Source organism: Macaca mulatta, chromosome 11 (assembly GCF_049350105.2).
Source record: "Macaca mulatta isolate MMU2019108-1 chromosome 11, T2T-MMU8v2.0, whole genome shotgun sequence".
NCBI classification, from domain to species: Eukaryota; Metazoa; Chordata; class Mammalia; order Primates; family Cercopithecidae; genus Macaca; species Macaca mulatta.
Window position 1 is genome coordinate 76042316 of NC_133416.1, and position 15307 is coordinate 76057622.

The 15307-nt window shown below is 40.6% G+C and overlaps 1 protein-coding gene and 1 long non-coding RNA gene across 7 annotated transcripts in view; one reads left to right on the forward strand and one right to left on the reverse strand.

Annotated features, from left to right (window-relative positions):
* Positions 1-11131, reverse strand: part of CPM (carboxypeptidase M) — a 78666-nt gene extending 67535 nt beyond the window's left edge. For 3 of the 6 annotated variants that reach the window (XM_077954704.1, XM_077954702.1, XM_001117353.5), the window contains exons 1-2: positions 10515-10544; positions 10056-10218 (exon numbers count right to left, since the gene is read on the reverse strand). Coding sequence is in view for 2 of the 6 variants with exons in the window: in XM_001117353.5 (XP_001117353.2) it covers positions 10056-10215 (160 nt within the window). In the remaining 4 variants the exon portion in view is untranslated. Of the gene's footprint in view, positions 1-10055; positions 10219-10514; positions 10545-10680 lie in introns of those variants that run through there. The other 3 variants (XM_077954701.1, XM_077954705.1, XM_077954703.1) reach the window with 3 other exon arrangements.
* On the forward strand, positions 10753-12042 carry LOC114670890 (uncharacterized). Its single transcript, XR_003720699.2, has 2 exons — positions 10753-11395; positions 11667-12042. It is a non-coding gene; the product is annotated as an uncharacterized LOC114670890 (long non-coding RNA).
* The last annotated feature ends 3265 nt before the right edge of the window (positions 12043-15307 follow it).

The window sequence follows — 15307 nt, forward strand, 5'->3', positions numbered from 1 at the left end:
GACTGTTTAAATAAAGCCAGAGGCATTTATTTAAACACTTTTTTTTTTTTTTTGAGACAGAGTCTTGCTCTGTCACCCAGGTTGGAGTGCAGTGGTGTGATCTCGGCTCTCAGCTCACTGCAACCTCCACCTCCTGGGTTCAAGCGATTCTCCTGCCTCAGCCTCCCAGGTAGCTGGAATTACAGGCACCTGCCACTATGCCCGGCTAATTTTTGTATTTGTAGTAGACACAGGGTTTCACCATGTTGGCCAGGCTGGTCTCACACTCCTGGCCTCAGGTGATCTACCCACCTCAGCTTCCCAAAGTGCTGGAGTTGCAGGTGTGAGCCACCGCACCTGGCCCAAACACTTCTTAATGAAGGCAGGGGTGAGGGTAATGGTGGTGAACCTCCTATAATTACTCTTTTCTTATTACATGTTTGGTTAGTGTTTTGGGGGGCTGAAGGCAAGGGAGGGGAGGGTAGACCCATTTTAGGCTAGCCAGTGAATAATTCAGTTGTGTCCTTCACTGCCTGAAAGTCCCTAACTTCTCTGAGGCTTTTCCCTACATGCCAGAGACTTATCTTGAACTGGGGCATAATTGGGGTTCCCCAATTCTACCTCTCTAAGCTATCATATTATTTACTACTAATATAAAACTAATTTTAACAAAAAGTTTGTAAGAAAACAATGTCATTTTCTTGAGGGACTGTAGTACTTACATACAATATAGGTAACTATATAAAAGTATATAAAACTTACATACAATATATGTAACAATATAAAAGTATATCTAAAAATGTACATCCTATACACTTACGTATTATTTAATATACTACATACAATATATTTGCATTCATATGTTTCATTTAATAAGCATATAATAACTCTACATCTTTGTCCCTGAGAGTATCTGTTACATGTAATAATCACATCTTAGTGCCTAGGATACAAAGCTGAACAAAGCCTGGTCCTTGGCCTGTATATGCACATAGAGTTACTGGAAGATGTGCAAGAGGAGAAGAGGTGTGCAAGGAGATTCCGACTCTGCCCAGGGGAATAGAAAAAGGTTTCTGGAGGAAGCAACATTTCGAACTGTTTCAATTAACCTAATAAATGATGAAATGGTCTCTAACATTTATTCCTGCTCTAAAAACATGATGTTATGCTAAATTTCACCTGCCTGTATTTGTATATGTGCGTGTGCATTATGTGGGAAAGGAGGCTCAGTTATGTGTTTGAATAACTGTCAATACTTGTTACTTTAGTTGTGATTTTTAAGTGGGGTTCTAGTTTTCACACATTCACATCAGAATAATTTAAAAATGGGAGAAGCAACTAATGGAAAGTTCTTTAAACAAACAGAAGGATTACTTAATTGGCTTCTCCTGAATTCCATGATAGGCTAAAGACTGGGGTAGTAAGCACTATCATTACTGCCTTTGTATCCCCACTGTCAAGGTAGTTATCTTCAACTCCGGGTAAGTGCATGATAACTCTGTGAAGCCACCTCCAAGGCAATTTGTTTGAAGTTGGCAGCTTTTTTTTTTTTTTTTTTTTGATGCAGTGGAGATTAAGCCCTCCAGTTGAGCTTGACAAAGGTATGTATGTGAAAGGTCACAGATAGAAAATGTGTGTTTTTAAAACCTGTGACATGCAGCAGTCCTCAGAGAACAGAGATGAGAAACATTTTTAATGTGCATTTTGTGTCTGTTTTATTTTAACACAAATTCAAATTAGGACTTACTAACCTTTTCACAAACTACTACACAGTATTACATTTAATTTCTAGGAAGAATGTCAACTGCTTGACATCACTAGATAGAAGTGTTTTTTGTTTGTTTGCTTGTTTGTTTGCTTCTTTTAAAGAGATAGACTCTCGCTGTGTTGCCCAGGCTGAAGCGCAGTGGTTGTTCACAGGTGCGATCATAGTGCAGTACAGCCTCAAACTCCTGGGTTCAGCTGATCCTCCTGTGTAAGCCTCCCAGGTAGCTGGGACTACAGGACCAGGCCTAGCTCCAAGCAGAAAGATTTGACTAAATTTCACTTAGTCTCCTTCCCTTAACCCAAATGCATGTTGGTATTTGATATAATGTGTGTGTGTGTGTGTATGTGTGTGTGGTTTTCTGTTTTTTGTTTTTTGGGGGGTAATTTCACGTTAAGGTTTTTTTTTTTTTTTTAACATCTTACTTTCTTTGCACTCTTAGAGAAAGGGGTGTTCTAAACACACAAACTGAAAGGAGGAATCAGGGCTAATGGCAGTTACCACATCTCAACTCTAGATACTGCTGTCACCACAGTGTTACTATCAGACACACACGTTCAGGGATTAAGAACAGAAACTAAGCATCTTTTGGATGCTGGCTACATGAACTTGACGTGGGTCCTTATCAGCTCTCTTTGTGCTTTTACACCAATAGTTCTTAACCCTATCAGATGATGCCTCTTGTTTTCATATCCAATACTTTGCAACTTCTATTTTATTATGCTGGCATCCAATTCTAACACATTTACATACACAATTTCAAAAGATCAATATAGTGTTCAAATTATATAAAGCAGAAATAAAAAAGAAAGCAATTTACATAAAATATGGTATCCATATGCAAACACTTGGGCACTCCACTGGAAGACAAATGAAGTCACATGCTTGTATCTATACTTGAGAGGCACCGTGAACACATCGATTACAAATGCAGACTGATTTGGCTCTTTTGTCACTGTTGTCAGGATCTTCTGAATATGAAATATCTCTCAGTCATGTTGAGAGCAAAACAAAATATAATTTCCCCTCAATTTACATATAGTGGCATCCCTGAAAAGTTCAGTATATATTAAAACTATGGGGGGAAATATTTTGTATTTGTCTATAAAAAAGAGCTTGGTAAGGCCGGGCACAGTGGCTCAAGCCTGTAATCCCAGCACTTTGGGAGGCCGAGACGGGTGGATCACAAGGTCAGGAGATCGAGACCATCCTGGTTAACATGGTGAAACCCCGTCTCTACTAAAAAATACAAAAAAAAAAAAAACTAGCCGGGCGAGGTGGCGGGCGTCTGTAGTCCCAGCTACTTGGGAGGCTGAGGCAGGAGAATGGTGTGAACCCGGGAGGTGGAGCTTGCAGTGAGCTGAGATCCGGCCACTGCACTCCAGCCTGGGCAACAGAGCGAGACTCCATCTCAAAAAAAAAAAAAAAAAAAAGCTTGGTTTTAGCCTCAGATAATTATAAGCTCATCTTACACCTGTGGAGGACATTAGAAAATTGTGGGCGGAGGGCACAGTGGTTCATTCCTGCAATCCCAGCACTATGGGATGCTGAGGCAGGAGGATCGCTTGAGCTCAGGAGTTCGAGGCCAGCCTGGGCAACATAGTGAGATCCCTGCCTCTACTGAAAAAAAAAACACAACTAAAATTTTCATGCTTACATGAAGAATGTAAGCATGAAAAGATAAGTGATAGGAGGGGTGCAGTGGCTCACACCTGTAATCCCAGCACTTTGGGAGGCTGAGACGGGTGGATTACGAGGAGTCAGGCCAGGAGTCAGGAGTTCAAGACTAGCCTGGCCAACATGGTAAAACCCTGTCTCTACTAAAAATATGAAAATTAGCCAGGCGCGGTGGTGGGCGCCTGTAATCCTAGCTACTCAGGAGGTTGAGGCAGGAGCATTGCTTGAACATGGGAGGCAGAGTGAGCCGACATTGTGATACTGCACTCCAGCCTGGGTGACAGAGCGAGACTCCATACCAAAAAAAAAAAAAAAAAAAAGAAGGCAGTGTCTTTAAGAAACCCTGAATGTTTCAAGAATAAGAATAAGGCTGATAGCTGATAAATGTCTCGGAAAGGGACTCTGCATATTATGTTAAAGGGGAAAGGCTTACTAAACCCATATAACTTTAAATCACAAACATGTATATTATAGCTGAAGTTCCTAGATTTTAGTGGTTTTCTTGATATTCATCCTCAATATGTCAGCATTTGCATCACAATAGGCATTTTATGCAGGATCTCAAGCAAACTGGTTTTACGAGCATATTTGGGAAATGAGCAGAGTGTGACGGATGACCAAGTGTTGCGCCAAAATTTTACATACAATGCTCTTTTCTGAGGGTAAATCACCAGCTAAAATCTATCCAGTCAGGGCAAGTGATCATGAGAGATCTGTGTATGTGAACACAGTACTTTCCTTTTAGGAGCAAGAATCTTGACTAATGTTAGGAAGATTTCTGAACATCTGAAATGGTATAGGAATCCTAGTAGAGGAATTCAGTAAATGTCTGTTGATTATGGGAAGGTGAGAGTTCTTAGGGAAAGATGCAAGAGAAATAAATTCTCCCTCATACTTAAAATATATCAATGAGAAATACATACTACAGTCACCTTTCAAAGCTCTAATGATAGTATTGATTTATGACTAGTGTAAGTTTTAGAAGAGTTGTTTTATTTTTCTTAATATGCATTTCCCAAGAGATTATAAATCAACACAATTTTTTGGAAGGCAATTTGGTATGTATATCAAATACTTAAAACTGCTTTAGACTTAGTAATTTCCTTTTTGGGTATGTATCTATGATAATAATAGCAGCTTTTACATAGCACTTACTATGTGCCAGGAATTGTTCTAAAGATCCATGATCACGTAGCTACAAAACTGAGAATCCAGAATTTGAACTTGGGCAGGGTGGTTCCAAAAACTGTGCTCAGATTTTTGCTGTCTTAGCCACAAGGATGTTCACTATAGCATTGATTATAACAGGGAAAGTTTAGAAATGAACTAAATATTCACCAGTGGGCATAAGTTAAATAAACAATAATATATCTATTGATAGGACACAAAACAGAAATTTAAAATCAAGTTTTAGACATGTTTGCATGGATGAACAAAATAAGATATTTGACTCAGGGGGGTAAAAAGGCTCAAAACTGTGTAGCATGATTCCAGTCTACTAAATGTTTCCTTTGGATGGTGAGATTTTCATTTTCTTTTTGGTGCTTTGTTGTATGGTCCAAATTTTCTAAATGAACTAGAAATCCTTTTGTACTCAGGAAAAAATTAATAATAACAAATTGTACTCTATAGCAGCACAGTCCGATCAAAATATAATGCAAGTCATATATATAATTTTAATCTTCTACTAGTGACATTAATAATGTAAAAAGAAACAGGTGAAATTAAATTTTATTTATATATTTATTTATTTTTGAGATGGGGGTCTCATTCTGTCACCCAGGTTAGAGTGCAGTGGCACAATCACAATCTTGGCTCACTGCAACCTCCACCTCCCAAGCTCAAGCAGTCCTCCCATCTCAGCCTCCCAAGTAGCTAGGATGACAGGCATATGCCAACATGCCCAGCTAATTTTTTGTATTTTTGGTTGAGATGGGGTTTTGCCATGTTGCCCCGGCTGGTCTCAAACTCCTGAGCTCGGACGATCCACCTGCCTCAGCCTCCCAAAGTGCTGGGATTACAGGTGTGAGCCACTGCTCTTGGCCTTGAAATTAATTTTAAAAAATATTTCTTATATAACATATCTAAAATAGTATTATTTCAACATGTAATCAATATAAAATATTATTAGTGAAATATTTTCCTTTTTTGTATTAAGTCTTCAAAGCCACTTTCTAGCACATCTCAGTTTGGTCTAGTCATATTTCAACTCCTCAATTGCTTAGTGGCTAATGGCTACAGAATTGAACAGCTCTAGATCCTTGGTAGAAGCTATACCTTCAGGTCAAATGTGCCCAAATCATGATCCTAAAACCCTGTACTAATGACTTCAACTTCCATGGAATCATCCCCATCTGTGTCAAGCTGCTTTTTAAAAGAGAACAGAGAGGTGCTTGGGAAACAGGCAGATCTGAGTTTGAATCTTCTAACACTTAGCTATGTGATCTTCAGCAAGTTAATTAACCTCTCTGTGCCTCATTTTACCTGTTTTATAAATGAGGATAACGCCTACTTTGAGTTGCTGAGATTGAAATAATGTATTAAACTATCTACGACATGGAAAGTACTTGATAACAGAGACTACTAAATTTGACTGGCTTTAAAAAATCTCTAATAATATTATTACTAGTAAGGAAGGTGTTATTATCCCACCTACCATATTCAGATACAATGATGATTAGACTTAGCAAGAGGCAAGACAAGATTCTTTTTTTTTTTTTGAGACAGGGTCTTGCTCTGTAGCCCAGGCTGGAGTACAGTGACACGATCATGACCCACTGCAGCCTTGAACTCCCAGGCTCAAGTGATTCTCCTGCATCAGTTTCCCAAGTAGCTGGGACCACAGGCATGCACCATTATGCCTGGTTAATTAAATTTTTTTTTTAAATGGAGTCTCTCATGTTGCCCAGGCTGGTCTCCTGAAGTGCTGGGATTATAGACGTGAACCACCACACCCAGCCAAGACAAGATTCTTAAAATAGATAGTAGGAAATCTCATTTAAAATGGCCCTTTGGGGTTTTGTATGTAGCAGAGCAGCTCTTTCGTTGCTATCTATTGAAAGTCAACTCTCAACACAAGGGTTCATTTTTTAAAAAAATAATAAAATGTTCCTAAACTAATTTTGGGGTGTATGTGGAGAGACTACTCTAAGAAATGCACAGTAAATACGTTTGTATTTGAAAATGGGCTACCTAATGGCAGGGAATGAATGACGCACATCTTTGTTTGCCTCCCATGGCTTTTGCTCAGCAAATATTCGATCCATTAAATAAATAGATATAGATTATTGATTATGTGCCAGACATCCTTCTAGACAAAGGGGTTAGGGGCAAAAAATGGGAGGTGCTTCCTTAATTGAATGGAGGATTGAATGAACAAACTGATGAACACTGTACCTTTTCTGATTTTTCTGAACTAAGTCATCAGTACTTTTTTGCATCTCTTGTTTCACCTAAGACTTTCTTTACTATGTCGCGAGGCAGTGGGACTTCCTTCAAAAGACTCAATTGAAATATGGTCTACTATGGCTGAAGCTGGGTATCTGTGTGCTTAACTTTTGTGTGGGTTTTAAAAGTTTCAAAATAAAAAAGTTTGTAAAAATCACCAATAATAATAGAAGGTAATTATCATGATAGGTATCAATGGTTTTATAGCATCCCTGTTTATAACAGAGTTAACCAAAAACTCTACAGATGCTCAGAGGTGAATGACTAAGAAAATTCACATAATCAAGAGGATAGAATACTATACAGCAACGAATTCACATCTGCAGACTTTGTCAATTCATGGAAATATATAAGGAAATAACATGAAATGAAAAAACAAGCAGAATATAATCCACAATTACAACAAAGAAAATATGTGATATGCATATATTTACATAGGCATATCACATATATTTAAGTTTTTACAAAAACTAAACATGTATTTGGTTATGTAGGAATATTACTTTCCTTTCTGGGTAAGACTGCCCGTGTTAATACATGTGATATAAATAAATAAATAACACATGTATAATAAATTCTGTGTTATTTTCTTCTATTTTGAGATGGAGTTTCACTCTTGTCGCCCAGGCTGGAGTGCAGTGGCATAATCTTGGCTCACTGCAACCTCTGCCTCCTGGGTTCATGCTATTCTCCTGCCTCAGCCTCCCTAGTAGCAGGAACCACAGGTGCACACCACCACGCCTAGCTAATTTTTTGTATTTTTAGTAGAGACAATGTTTCACCATGTTGGCCAGGCTGGCCTCAAATTCCTGACCTCAGGTGATCCTCCCGCATAGGCCTCCAAAAGTGCTGGAATTACAGGTATGAGTCACTGGGCCTGGTCATAAATTTTGTTTTCTAAGCAAACTTATCTTACGCCAGAAGGCAGAATGGTTAGGGAAAATATCTAGTGAAAAAGAGCACCAACAAAGGAGCACCATCTCTCAACTGTCACACTAAAGTGCAGTGACACTTCGGCAACTGACTCCCAGTTACTGGCATACAGTTTAATCTACCACTTGGAGCCAAATGGCAGATTTGGGATTTTTCTTAATCTGAGTTATTATTCAGAACAACATATTCAACACAAATATTTAAACAGTAGTGCCAGATTTCATTTTTACATGATAACTCCTCAAGCCTTTAACCGCAAGAGTGCATAGAAGGTAAAAATTAAAAAAAAAAAAAATTAAGCCTGCTGACTTTCACTGTGATTGTGGTTTGACATCATGCAGGATAGATCACAATTGCTGATTCATATTAGGAAAGAGAGCCCCCAGCTGTCACAAGCACATTGTGTTTGAAAATACAAAACCTTACCAAATCACTTAGCACTTAAAATTAACAACATCCTCATCATCTTGTGGTTGAAATGATGACTGAACAATAACTCAAGCTGGTTATGTTCTATATATTTTTTAATTAATAAAATTAGTATTCCTAGATCTTTTTAAATTGCTCTACTCTAGCCCTAGGGGAAAATGATTTCAGAAGGCTGAATATGTATGCTGATTCAAGATATGATTTCTCACACACCCAACCTCTATAATTTTGGATTATAGAGTAATACAGAGTAATCTGGCACCAACTCTTTGGCAATGCTGTTTAAAAACAAAGTTACTACTACACACAGTCCAGGATGTTGACTTTGCATTGTACATAAATACATTTATATAATACTTTTTATTTAATATAGAAGCCATAGCCTTGATTTTTTTTTGAAAAATGATTAAGAATATGGTAATTATGAGACTCTCAATCGACTCAAAAGCTCAGAGCTAAAATCCAGGTAGAGTTTGAACACACCTTACAAAAAGCTGAGATCCAAATTACATAAATTTTTTGAAACTTTTGATTTAAGGACTAAGTTTTCTGGTAACCTCTTTGGGAACATCAGGATAATAAAAGATGATTAAGTAATAACGATAACTCGGCTGGGCACTGTGGCTCACGCCTGTAATTCCAGCACTTTGGGAGGCCGAGGCAGGAGGATCACAAGGTCAGGAGTTCGAGACCAGCCTGGCCAATATGGTGAAACTCCGTCTCTACTAAAAATTCAAAAAAATTAGCCAGGCGTGGTGGCGCATTCCTGTAATCCCAGCTACTCGGGAGACTGAGGCAGGAGAATTGCTTGAACCCGGGAGGTGGAGGTTGCAGTGAGCTGAGATCATACCACTGCACTCCAGCCTGGGCAACAGTGAGATTCCGTCTCAAAAAAAAAAAAAAAAAAAAAAAAAAGAAAAGAAAAGAAAAGAAATAAAAAAGAAATAACGATATCTGATCAAATTATTTGCCTTGTCCGAATGGATGCCTGTGCTGACTATAAAATTCACCATCTGGGAGACCTTGAACAAATTATTTAATTTCTTTGATTCAAACTTGCTGTCTATAAAAATGAAAATAACTCTATGTAGTTTCTAACTTAGAACAATAAATTATTAATGATAAATATGAAAATGCTGGGAAGAGTTTCAATCACTACTAACGTATATTCATTATCTAGCATTGTCTTCTTTAAATGGATACATTTTGAAAACAGCCTTTAATCATAGAACCACTTTTTTGCATAACTTTAAGCCATAGGGTTAATTATACATGACACAAATCTAACCAACAGAATTGTACTACTTAGATTAAAAGAACCTTGCAGAAATGATAGTTTTGCATAACTTTAAATAAAAGACTAATTACATATGACATAGAAATCTTACCAACAAAACTGCATTATTTCAGTTTAAAAGAGACTTGAAGAAATGATATTAACAGTCCAAGTCATATTTAAAGAAGCCCACACAAAGGGGAATTGAAACGGATAAATGGATTTACTTGGGAGTTTATCTTGAAAAGGAACTAAAACACACATCCCAAATAACCAATGTCTGCAAGATCCAAAAAGACAGAACTCCAATAATATTAGCAAAGGACTCAGTGACACTGAATTACAACGGACAAGTCCAGTAAAATTCAGTTCTTCCTACTATTCCTCCCAACAAAAGCAGAAATCAACCAACACGCGTGGTACCGGTTGACCCGTTCTGTGCCACTCAGAGTAGGTGCATGGAAGAGCAGACAGGAAGCTGGGGCATACTTAATGAATACTGAAAGGGAGTACTAAGGGTCTGGGAAAGTGTGCAGAGACGGACCCTACCTTTCACAGATTTCCCAATACTGTGTAAGTGAGTGATAGAACTGTAGTTTTGGGCAACAGTCTTCAAAAACGCTTCCATCCCTTCCTGGTGGTGGTAGTTGAAATCCAGCGCAGCTACCAAAGGCAGCAACAGGTCTAGCCAGAGGTACGGGAAGTTCATGTTCTAGAGATGAACAAAAATAAGAACCTGAGAACACATGAGGGCAGGCGCGGGCATCACCGGCTACGGCTCGGTACTCAGGTCTCAGGGTCTCCCGACACTGACGCTTCCTGCCTTTTAAGGAGGCAAAAGCTGGAAGCAACACCTTCGGGAGTGAGCCGTGCAACCGGGAACGGGAGCACGGACACCTCGGTGCCCTCAACCCAGCCGCCGGCGTCTCCCGCTCCTCCTCCTCCCGGCGCCTCCGCCGCCCAGCAGCTGCCGCAGCTGCGCCCGGCCCCGCGAGCCCCCAGCCTCACCAAGTCCCAGGCGCGCACCTCCACCCGCCCGCGGCTGCCCGGCGGGGCCGGGTGTTATAGCCAGGTCAGGGGGCGGGCGCGCCTGGGCCCCGCCCCCGTTCGTCCCTCCGGCCCACTCCGGAGCCGCGCGGGTGCCTCCCGGGCGGGGCCTCAGCCGCCTTCGCACCTAGCAGAGCCGGCGCCCGCGCGGTGTGCCCTTTGGTGGCGCTGCTGCCGGTACCGGGGGGCGGGCGGCGGAACGGGGCGGAGGGCTGCGGGACATGGAGTCGCCGCTCGCGGACAGCCTTTGCTGGCGCCCCAGGTTAGAAGTGTGTCATCGCCTCGGCCGTGGCTGTGGCCTGGGCAGCCACAGGACGCTCCACTGAGGGACACTCTCTGTCGCTGGCTGCAGCTACTTGGAAGAAGTTTAGGACTCGGCCGGTTTCCTGCGGTTGGCGGTGCCGGGGCCCACCTGGAGCCGGGACGCGTCCGGAGTCCTGGGTGCCCTGAGCCCCGCGCGGGCTCCTGCGAGATGGGCTGCGTCGGCCCTGGCAGGGCGAGCCAAGCTCCCAGCGGTGCCAAGCTGCCCAGCGAGGCTCAGCAATCGCGGGGCTTCAAGAAAGAACGCGCGCCTGTGTGGAAGTTTTAAATCCCACGAAGTGCAGAGTGCAGGATATTTTCCTACAAATTTACATAGTGGGTGGGATTTGAGTAAATTAGAATTGAATTTAAAACTGGAAGTCACATGGAAGAAGGCAGGACCACTGTTGTAAATCCGATGCTTCCCCCACCTGCACCTGAGTCTTAGGCCAATTCCAGGTCTCTCGTCCTAAAATGCTAATTTCTGGAAGGATGGCACAGTCTCTGCAGGAGAGAACGAAGGCTTCACTTAAACCTGAGAGGTGGTTTGTGGCGAAGGCCAGCCCTTTTTACCTCTCTAAAAAAATCATTCTCATTCTCTCTCTCTCCCCCCGCCCCCACTCCGTCTCTGTCCTCTGTCTCCCCCCCTCTCTCTCCCTCTATCTCTCTCCCCGTCTCTCTCTCCCCCTCTCCTCACTTCTCTCTCTCCTGGATTCTCAGTAACCGTGTCAGGGTATTGGGGCCCGTGTCAAGGTCCGGGGGATACAAAAAGTTTGAAAACCACTGATTTCAGATAACATTCCTCTTTTACAGACTAAAAATACGGATGCAAGCCCCCGACTAATTGAATAGAGTTTTTCTCATGGAGGCCCAAGAAAGTGTATTTTTAAAGAGGACCTTGAATGAATCTAATGTGCCTTCAAGAGCTGAGAACTGTTAGATTCCCTGCTCCTTCATTCTTACAGATACAGATACTTTTCCTAGAATTGAGTTCTCAGGCCTCCCTGAGACTTCCTGTGATTCTGCGGCAGCAGAGAAGAGTGGTTAAAGAGCTGAGGCGCTCACGGGATGGGCGCCAATTCTTGCACGGACAGTCAGTGACTGTGTCGACTCTGTGCCTTATTTTCTGGTCTATAAAATGGAAGTCTTAATTGTACCTGCCTAAATAAAGTTGGCAGGCACATTGTAAGAACAGTGTGAAGTGTTTATTAAATAACCAGCTTAATTCATAACTCTTTAAGGGGAATTTTCCAAGAGTTGAAAAAATATATTTTATATATTAATATATATAATATATATAATATATATATAAATATATATTATATATGTAATATATATAATATATTTATATATAAAAAGTATATATATTATATATATATTTTTTTTGAGACGGAGTCTCGATCTGTTGCCCAGTCTGGAGTGCATCGGCCTGATCTCAGCTCACTGCAACCTGCGCCTCTCAGGTTCAAGCAATTCTCCTGCCTCAGCTTACGGAGTAGCTGGGATTACAGGCGCCTGCCACCACTCTTGGCTAATTTTTGTATTTTTACTAGAGACGGGGTTTCATCATGCTGGCCAGGCTGGTCTGGAACTGCCGACCTCAGGCGATCTGCCCACCTCAGCCTCCCAAAGTGCTGGGATTAGAGGCCTGAGCCATGGCGCCCAGCCATCTTTTTTTTTTTTTTTTTTTTTTTTAAGAGAAGTTGCTTTATTATGTGTTTATTTATTTATTTCGAGATACAGTCTCACTCTGTTGCCCAGACTTGAGTGCAGTGGTGCAATCTCAGCTCACTGCAGCGTCCACCTTCCAGGTTCAAGCGATTCTTGTGTTTCAGCCTCTAAAGTACCTGGGATTACAGGCGCGCATCGCCACACCTGCCTAACTTTTGTATTTTTACACCACACCTGCCAAACTTTTTCATTTTTAGTAGAGACCGGGTTTCACCATGTTGGCCAGGCTAGTCTTGAACTACTGGCCTCAAGTGATCCTTCTGCCTCAGCCTGCCAAAGTGCTGGGATTACATGAGTGAGCCACTTTGCCTGGCCCAAGAGTTGGAAAATCTTAATATGATATTGTTTAGTCTTTGAGTAGGTTTTTTTGGTTGTTTTTTGTTTTTGTTTTTTAATTGTGCAGTAGTCACTATGCTAAATGTTATTTCCACTGGATGGGTTAAAGAAGTTCTCCTTTCATTGTTGTTCATTGACTAAGAGGTCTGAGAGGAGGGGGACTAGAGCTTGAGGAGATTAACTTTAGGCAAAGTTACTCTAGGAATGGGAAATGGAACTGAGTGGGAGCAAAGTGAAGGCTTGCTGATGTACCTTAGAAATCGTATCTTATGGACACTATCTGTTTTCCTGCAAGGTGCTGTGGCTGGAGACTGGAAGAAATGGTGGCTTCATCAATACTGGAATGGAGATTGCCAGGATTGTTGTTCTGGAAAAACAGAGATGAGCTATAGCTGAAATTGCTGCCACTGGGGTTCACACTAGGTAGGAAGGGAAGCAACTTCAGGAAGGAGTCAGAGAATGGAGGTAGGGGGTACAGAAGACTGAGTGCTGAAGGTTTAGGAGCTAGTAACACTCAGAGTGCGAGCCAGGGACAGCACTGGCATCACCTGGGAGCTTGTTGGAAATGCAGAATCTCTCACCGCGCTCCAAACCTACTGAATCAGAACACACATTTTAATAGGATTTCCAGATGATGCATATGTACATTCAAGTTTAAGGTGCACTGGTCTAGAGAGAAAAAAGATTTAGTGTTAGAGTATGAAAGATAACAGCAAAATAAAAGGTTCGCCTAATAGAGTAAAATACTGAAGTTTAGAGATTTTAGAGGTGATTTTTTTTTTTTTTTTTTTTTTTTTGAGACGGAGTCTTGCTCTGTCACCCAGGCTGGAGTGTAGTGGCACAATTTCAGCTCACTGCAACCTCCACCTCTCAGGTTCAAGCAATTCTCCTTCCTCAGTCTCCTCAGTAGCTGGGATTACAGGTGCCCACCACCACACCTAGCTAATTTTTGTACGTTTAGTAGAGATGAGGTTTTGCCATGTTGGCCAGGATGGTCTCGAACTCCTGGCCTCAAGTTATCTGCCTGCCTCGGCCTCCCAAAGTGCTGGGATTACAGGCGTGAGCCACCAGGCCTGGCCCTAGAGATGATCTTTCTAAGCATGGCACCATTAAAGGTAAAACCATAATAAAAATATTTAAAAATATAAAAATGTATGACTTCTGTACAGAAAGCCTTATAAAGGTTATAAGAAGAAAGGTTTAAATCAGGTTATGAGAAAAATTATAAACTGGAATAAGAAATTAATAATTCTGACAAAATCAAGAATGAGCAAATAAACAGTTCATAAAAGCAGTAATGCAAATAGCTAATAAACGTAGTAACCTGGTAAGCAATCAAAGAATTATAAGTTAAAAAGGTAAAGTAATATTTTGTTTTGCTTATCACAAAGCAAAATTAAAAAGATTGACAATACCTGGAAGTAGACAGGATCTCAGGAAATGACATTTATGCTGTTTCAATGGTATTCTAAATTAATACAATTTTTCTGGAGGGAAGTCTGGGAATAGACATCAAAATTTTAAATGTGCCATTCCTTGCTAGAAATGTATGCTATAAAAGTAATTGAAGATGTGTTGAGTTTGTATATGTTAGGAGCTTCATCAGTGCTGCTGCTTTAAACTGTGACAAAGTAGATAAAATCTAAATGTCAAACAATAGCAGATTGGTTAGATCAGTCGTTCTCAACTTGAGTTAGTATTGCCCACAGCAGACATTTGGAAATATCTGGAGACATTTTTGATTGTCATAACTAGGGATGGGAGCTACTGGCATCTAGTACTGTACTGATAGAGGGCAGGGAGGCATTAAATATCCTTCAATGCACAACACAGCCTCCCACAACAAAGAATTATTCAGCCCAAAATGTCAATAGTGCTGAAGTTGAGACACCCTGGGTTAAAGAATATTATAGCTGTACGATTAATTATTTTTCATAATGTCAATGTAGATCTGTATTTATTCACTTGGAAAGATAAATTGTTCAGGCAAGAAGCAGATAATAAAAGTAAAATGAATAGTAAGATCTCATTTAGATAAAACAAACAAGAAAACCTATTCCCAGCAATATGTTTCTAAGGTTACCAACATGCTGAGTGCTAATCCACTAGTTGCAATGTTTTAATTTGTTTAAAAATCTTTCTGTATTTTCTGAAAAGTTTTTCCAGCAAACATGCATTGCTTTTTTAAATCAGAAAAAAATGAAGGCATTTCCTCTGCAAAGCGGAGGAAAAAGCAGAAAAGTGTTAGAGAGGACCAATGACTAATTCTGAATGAAAACAGAATCTAAATGTCTTAGAGTGAATTACAAAAGTGAAGAGGAGGTAAAGATCACTGGAAATGGGAAATTAAGGAATGAAAAAGCCAGAGTATTGGATCAATTCTGTTT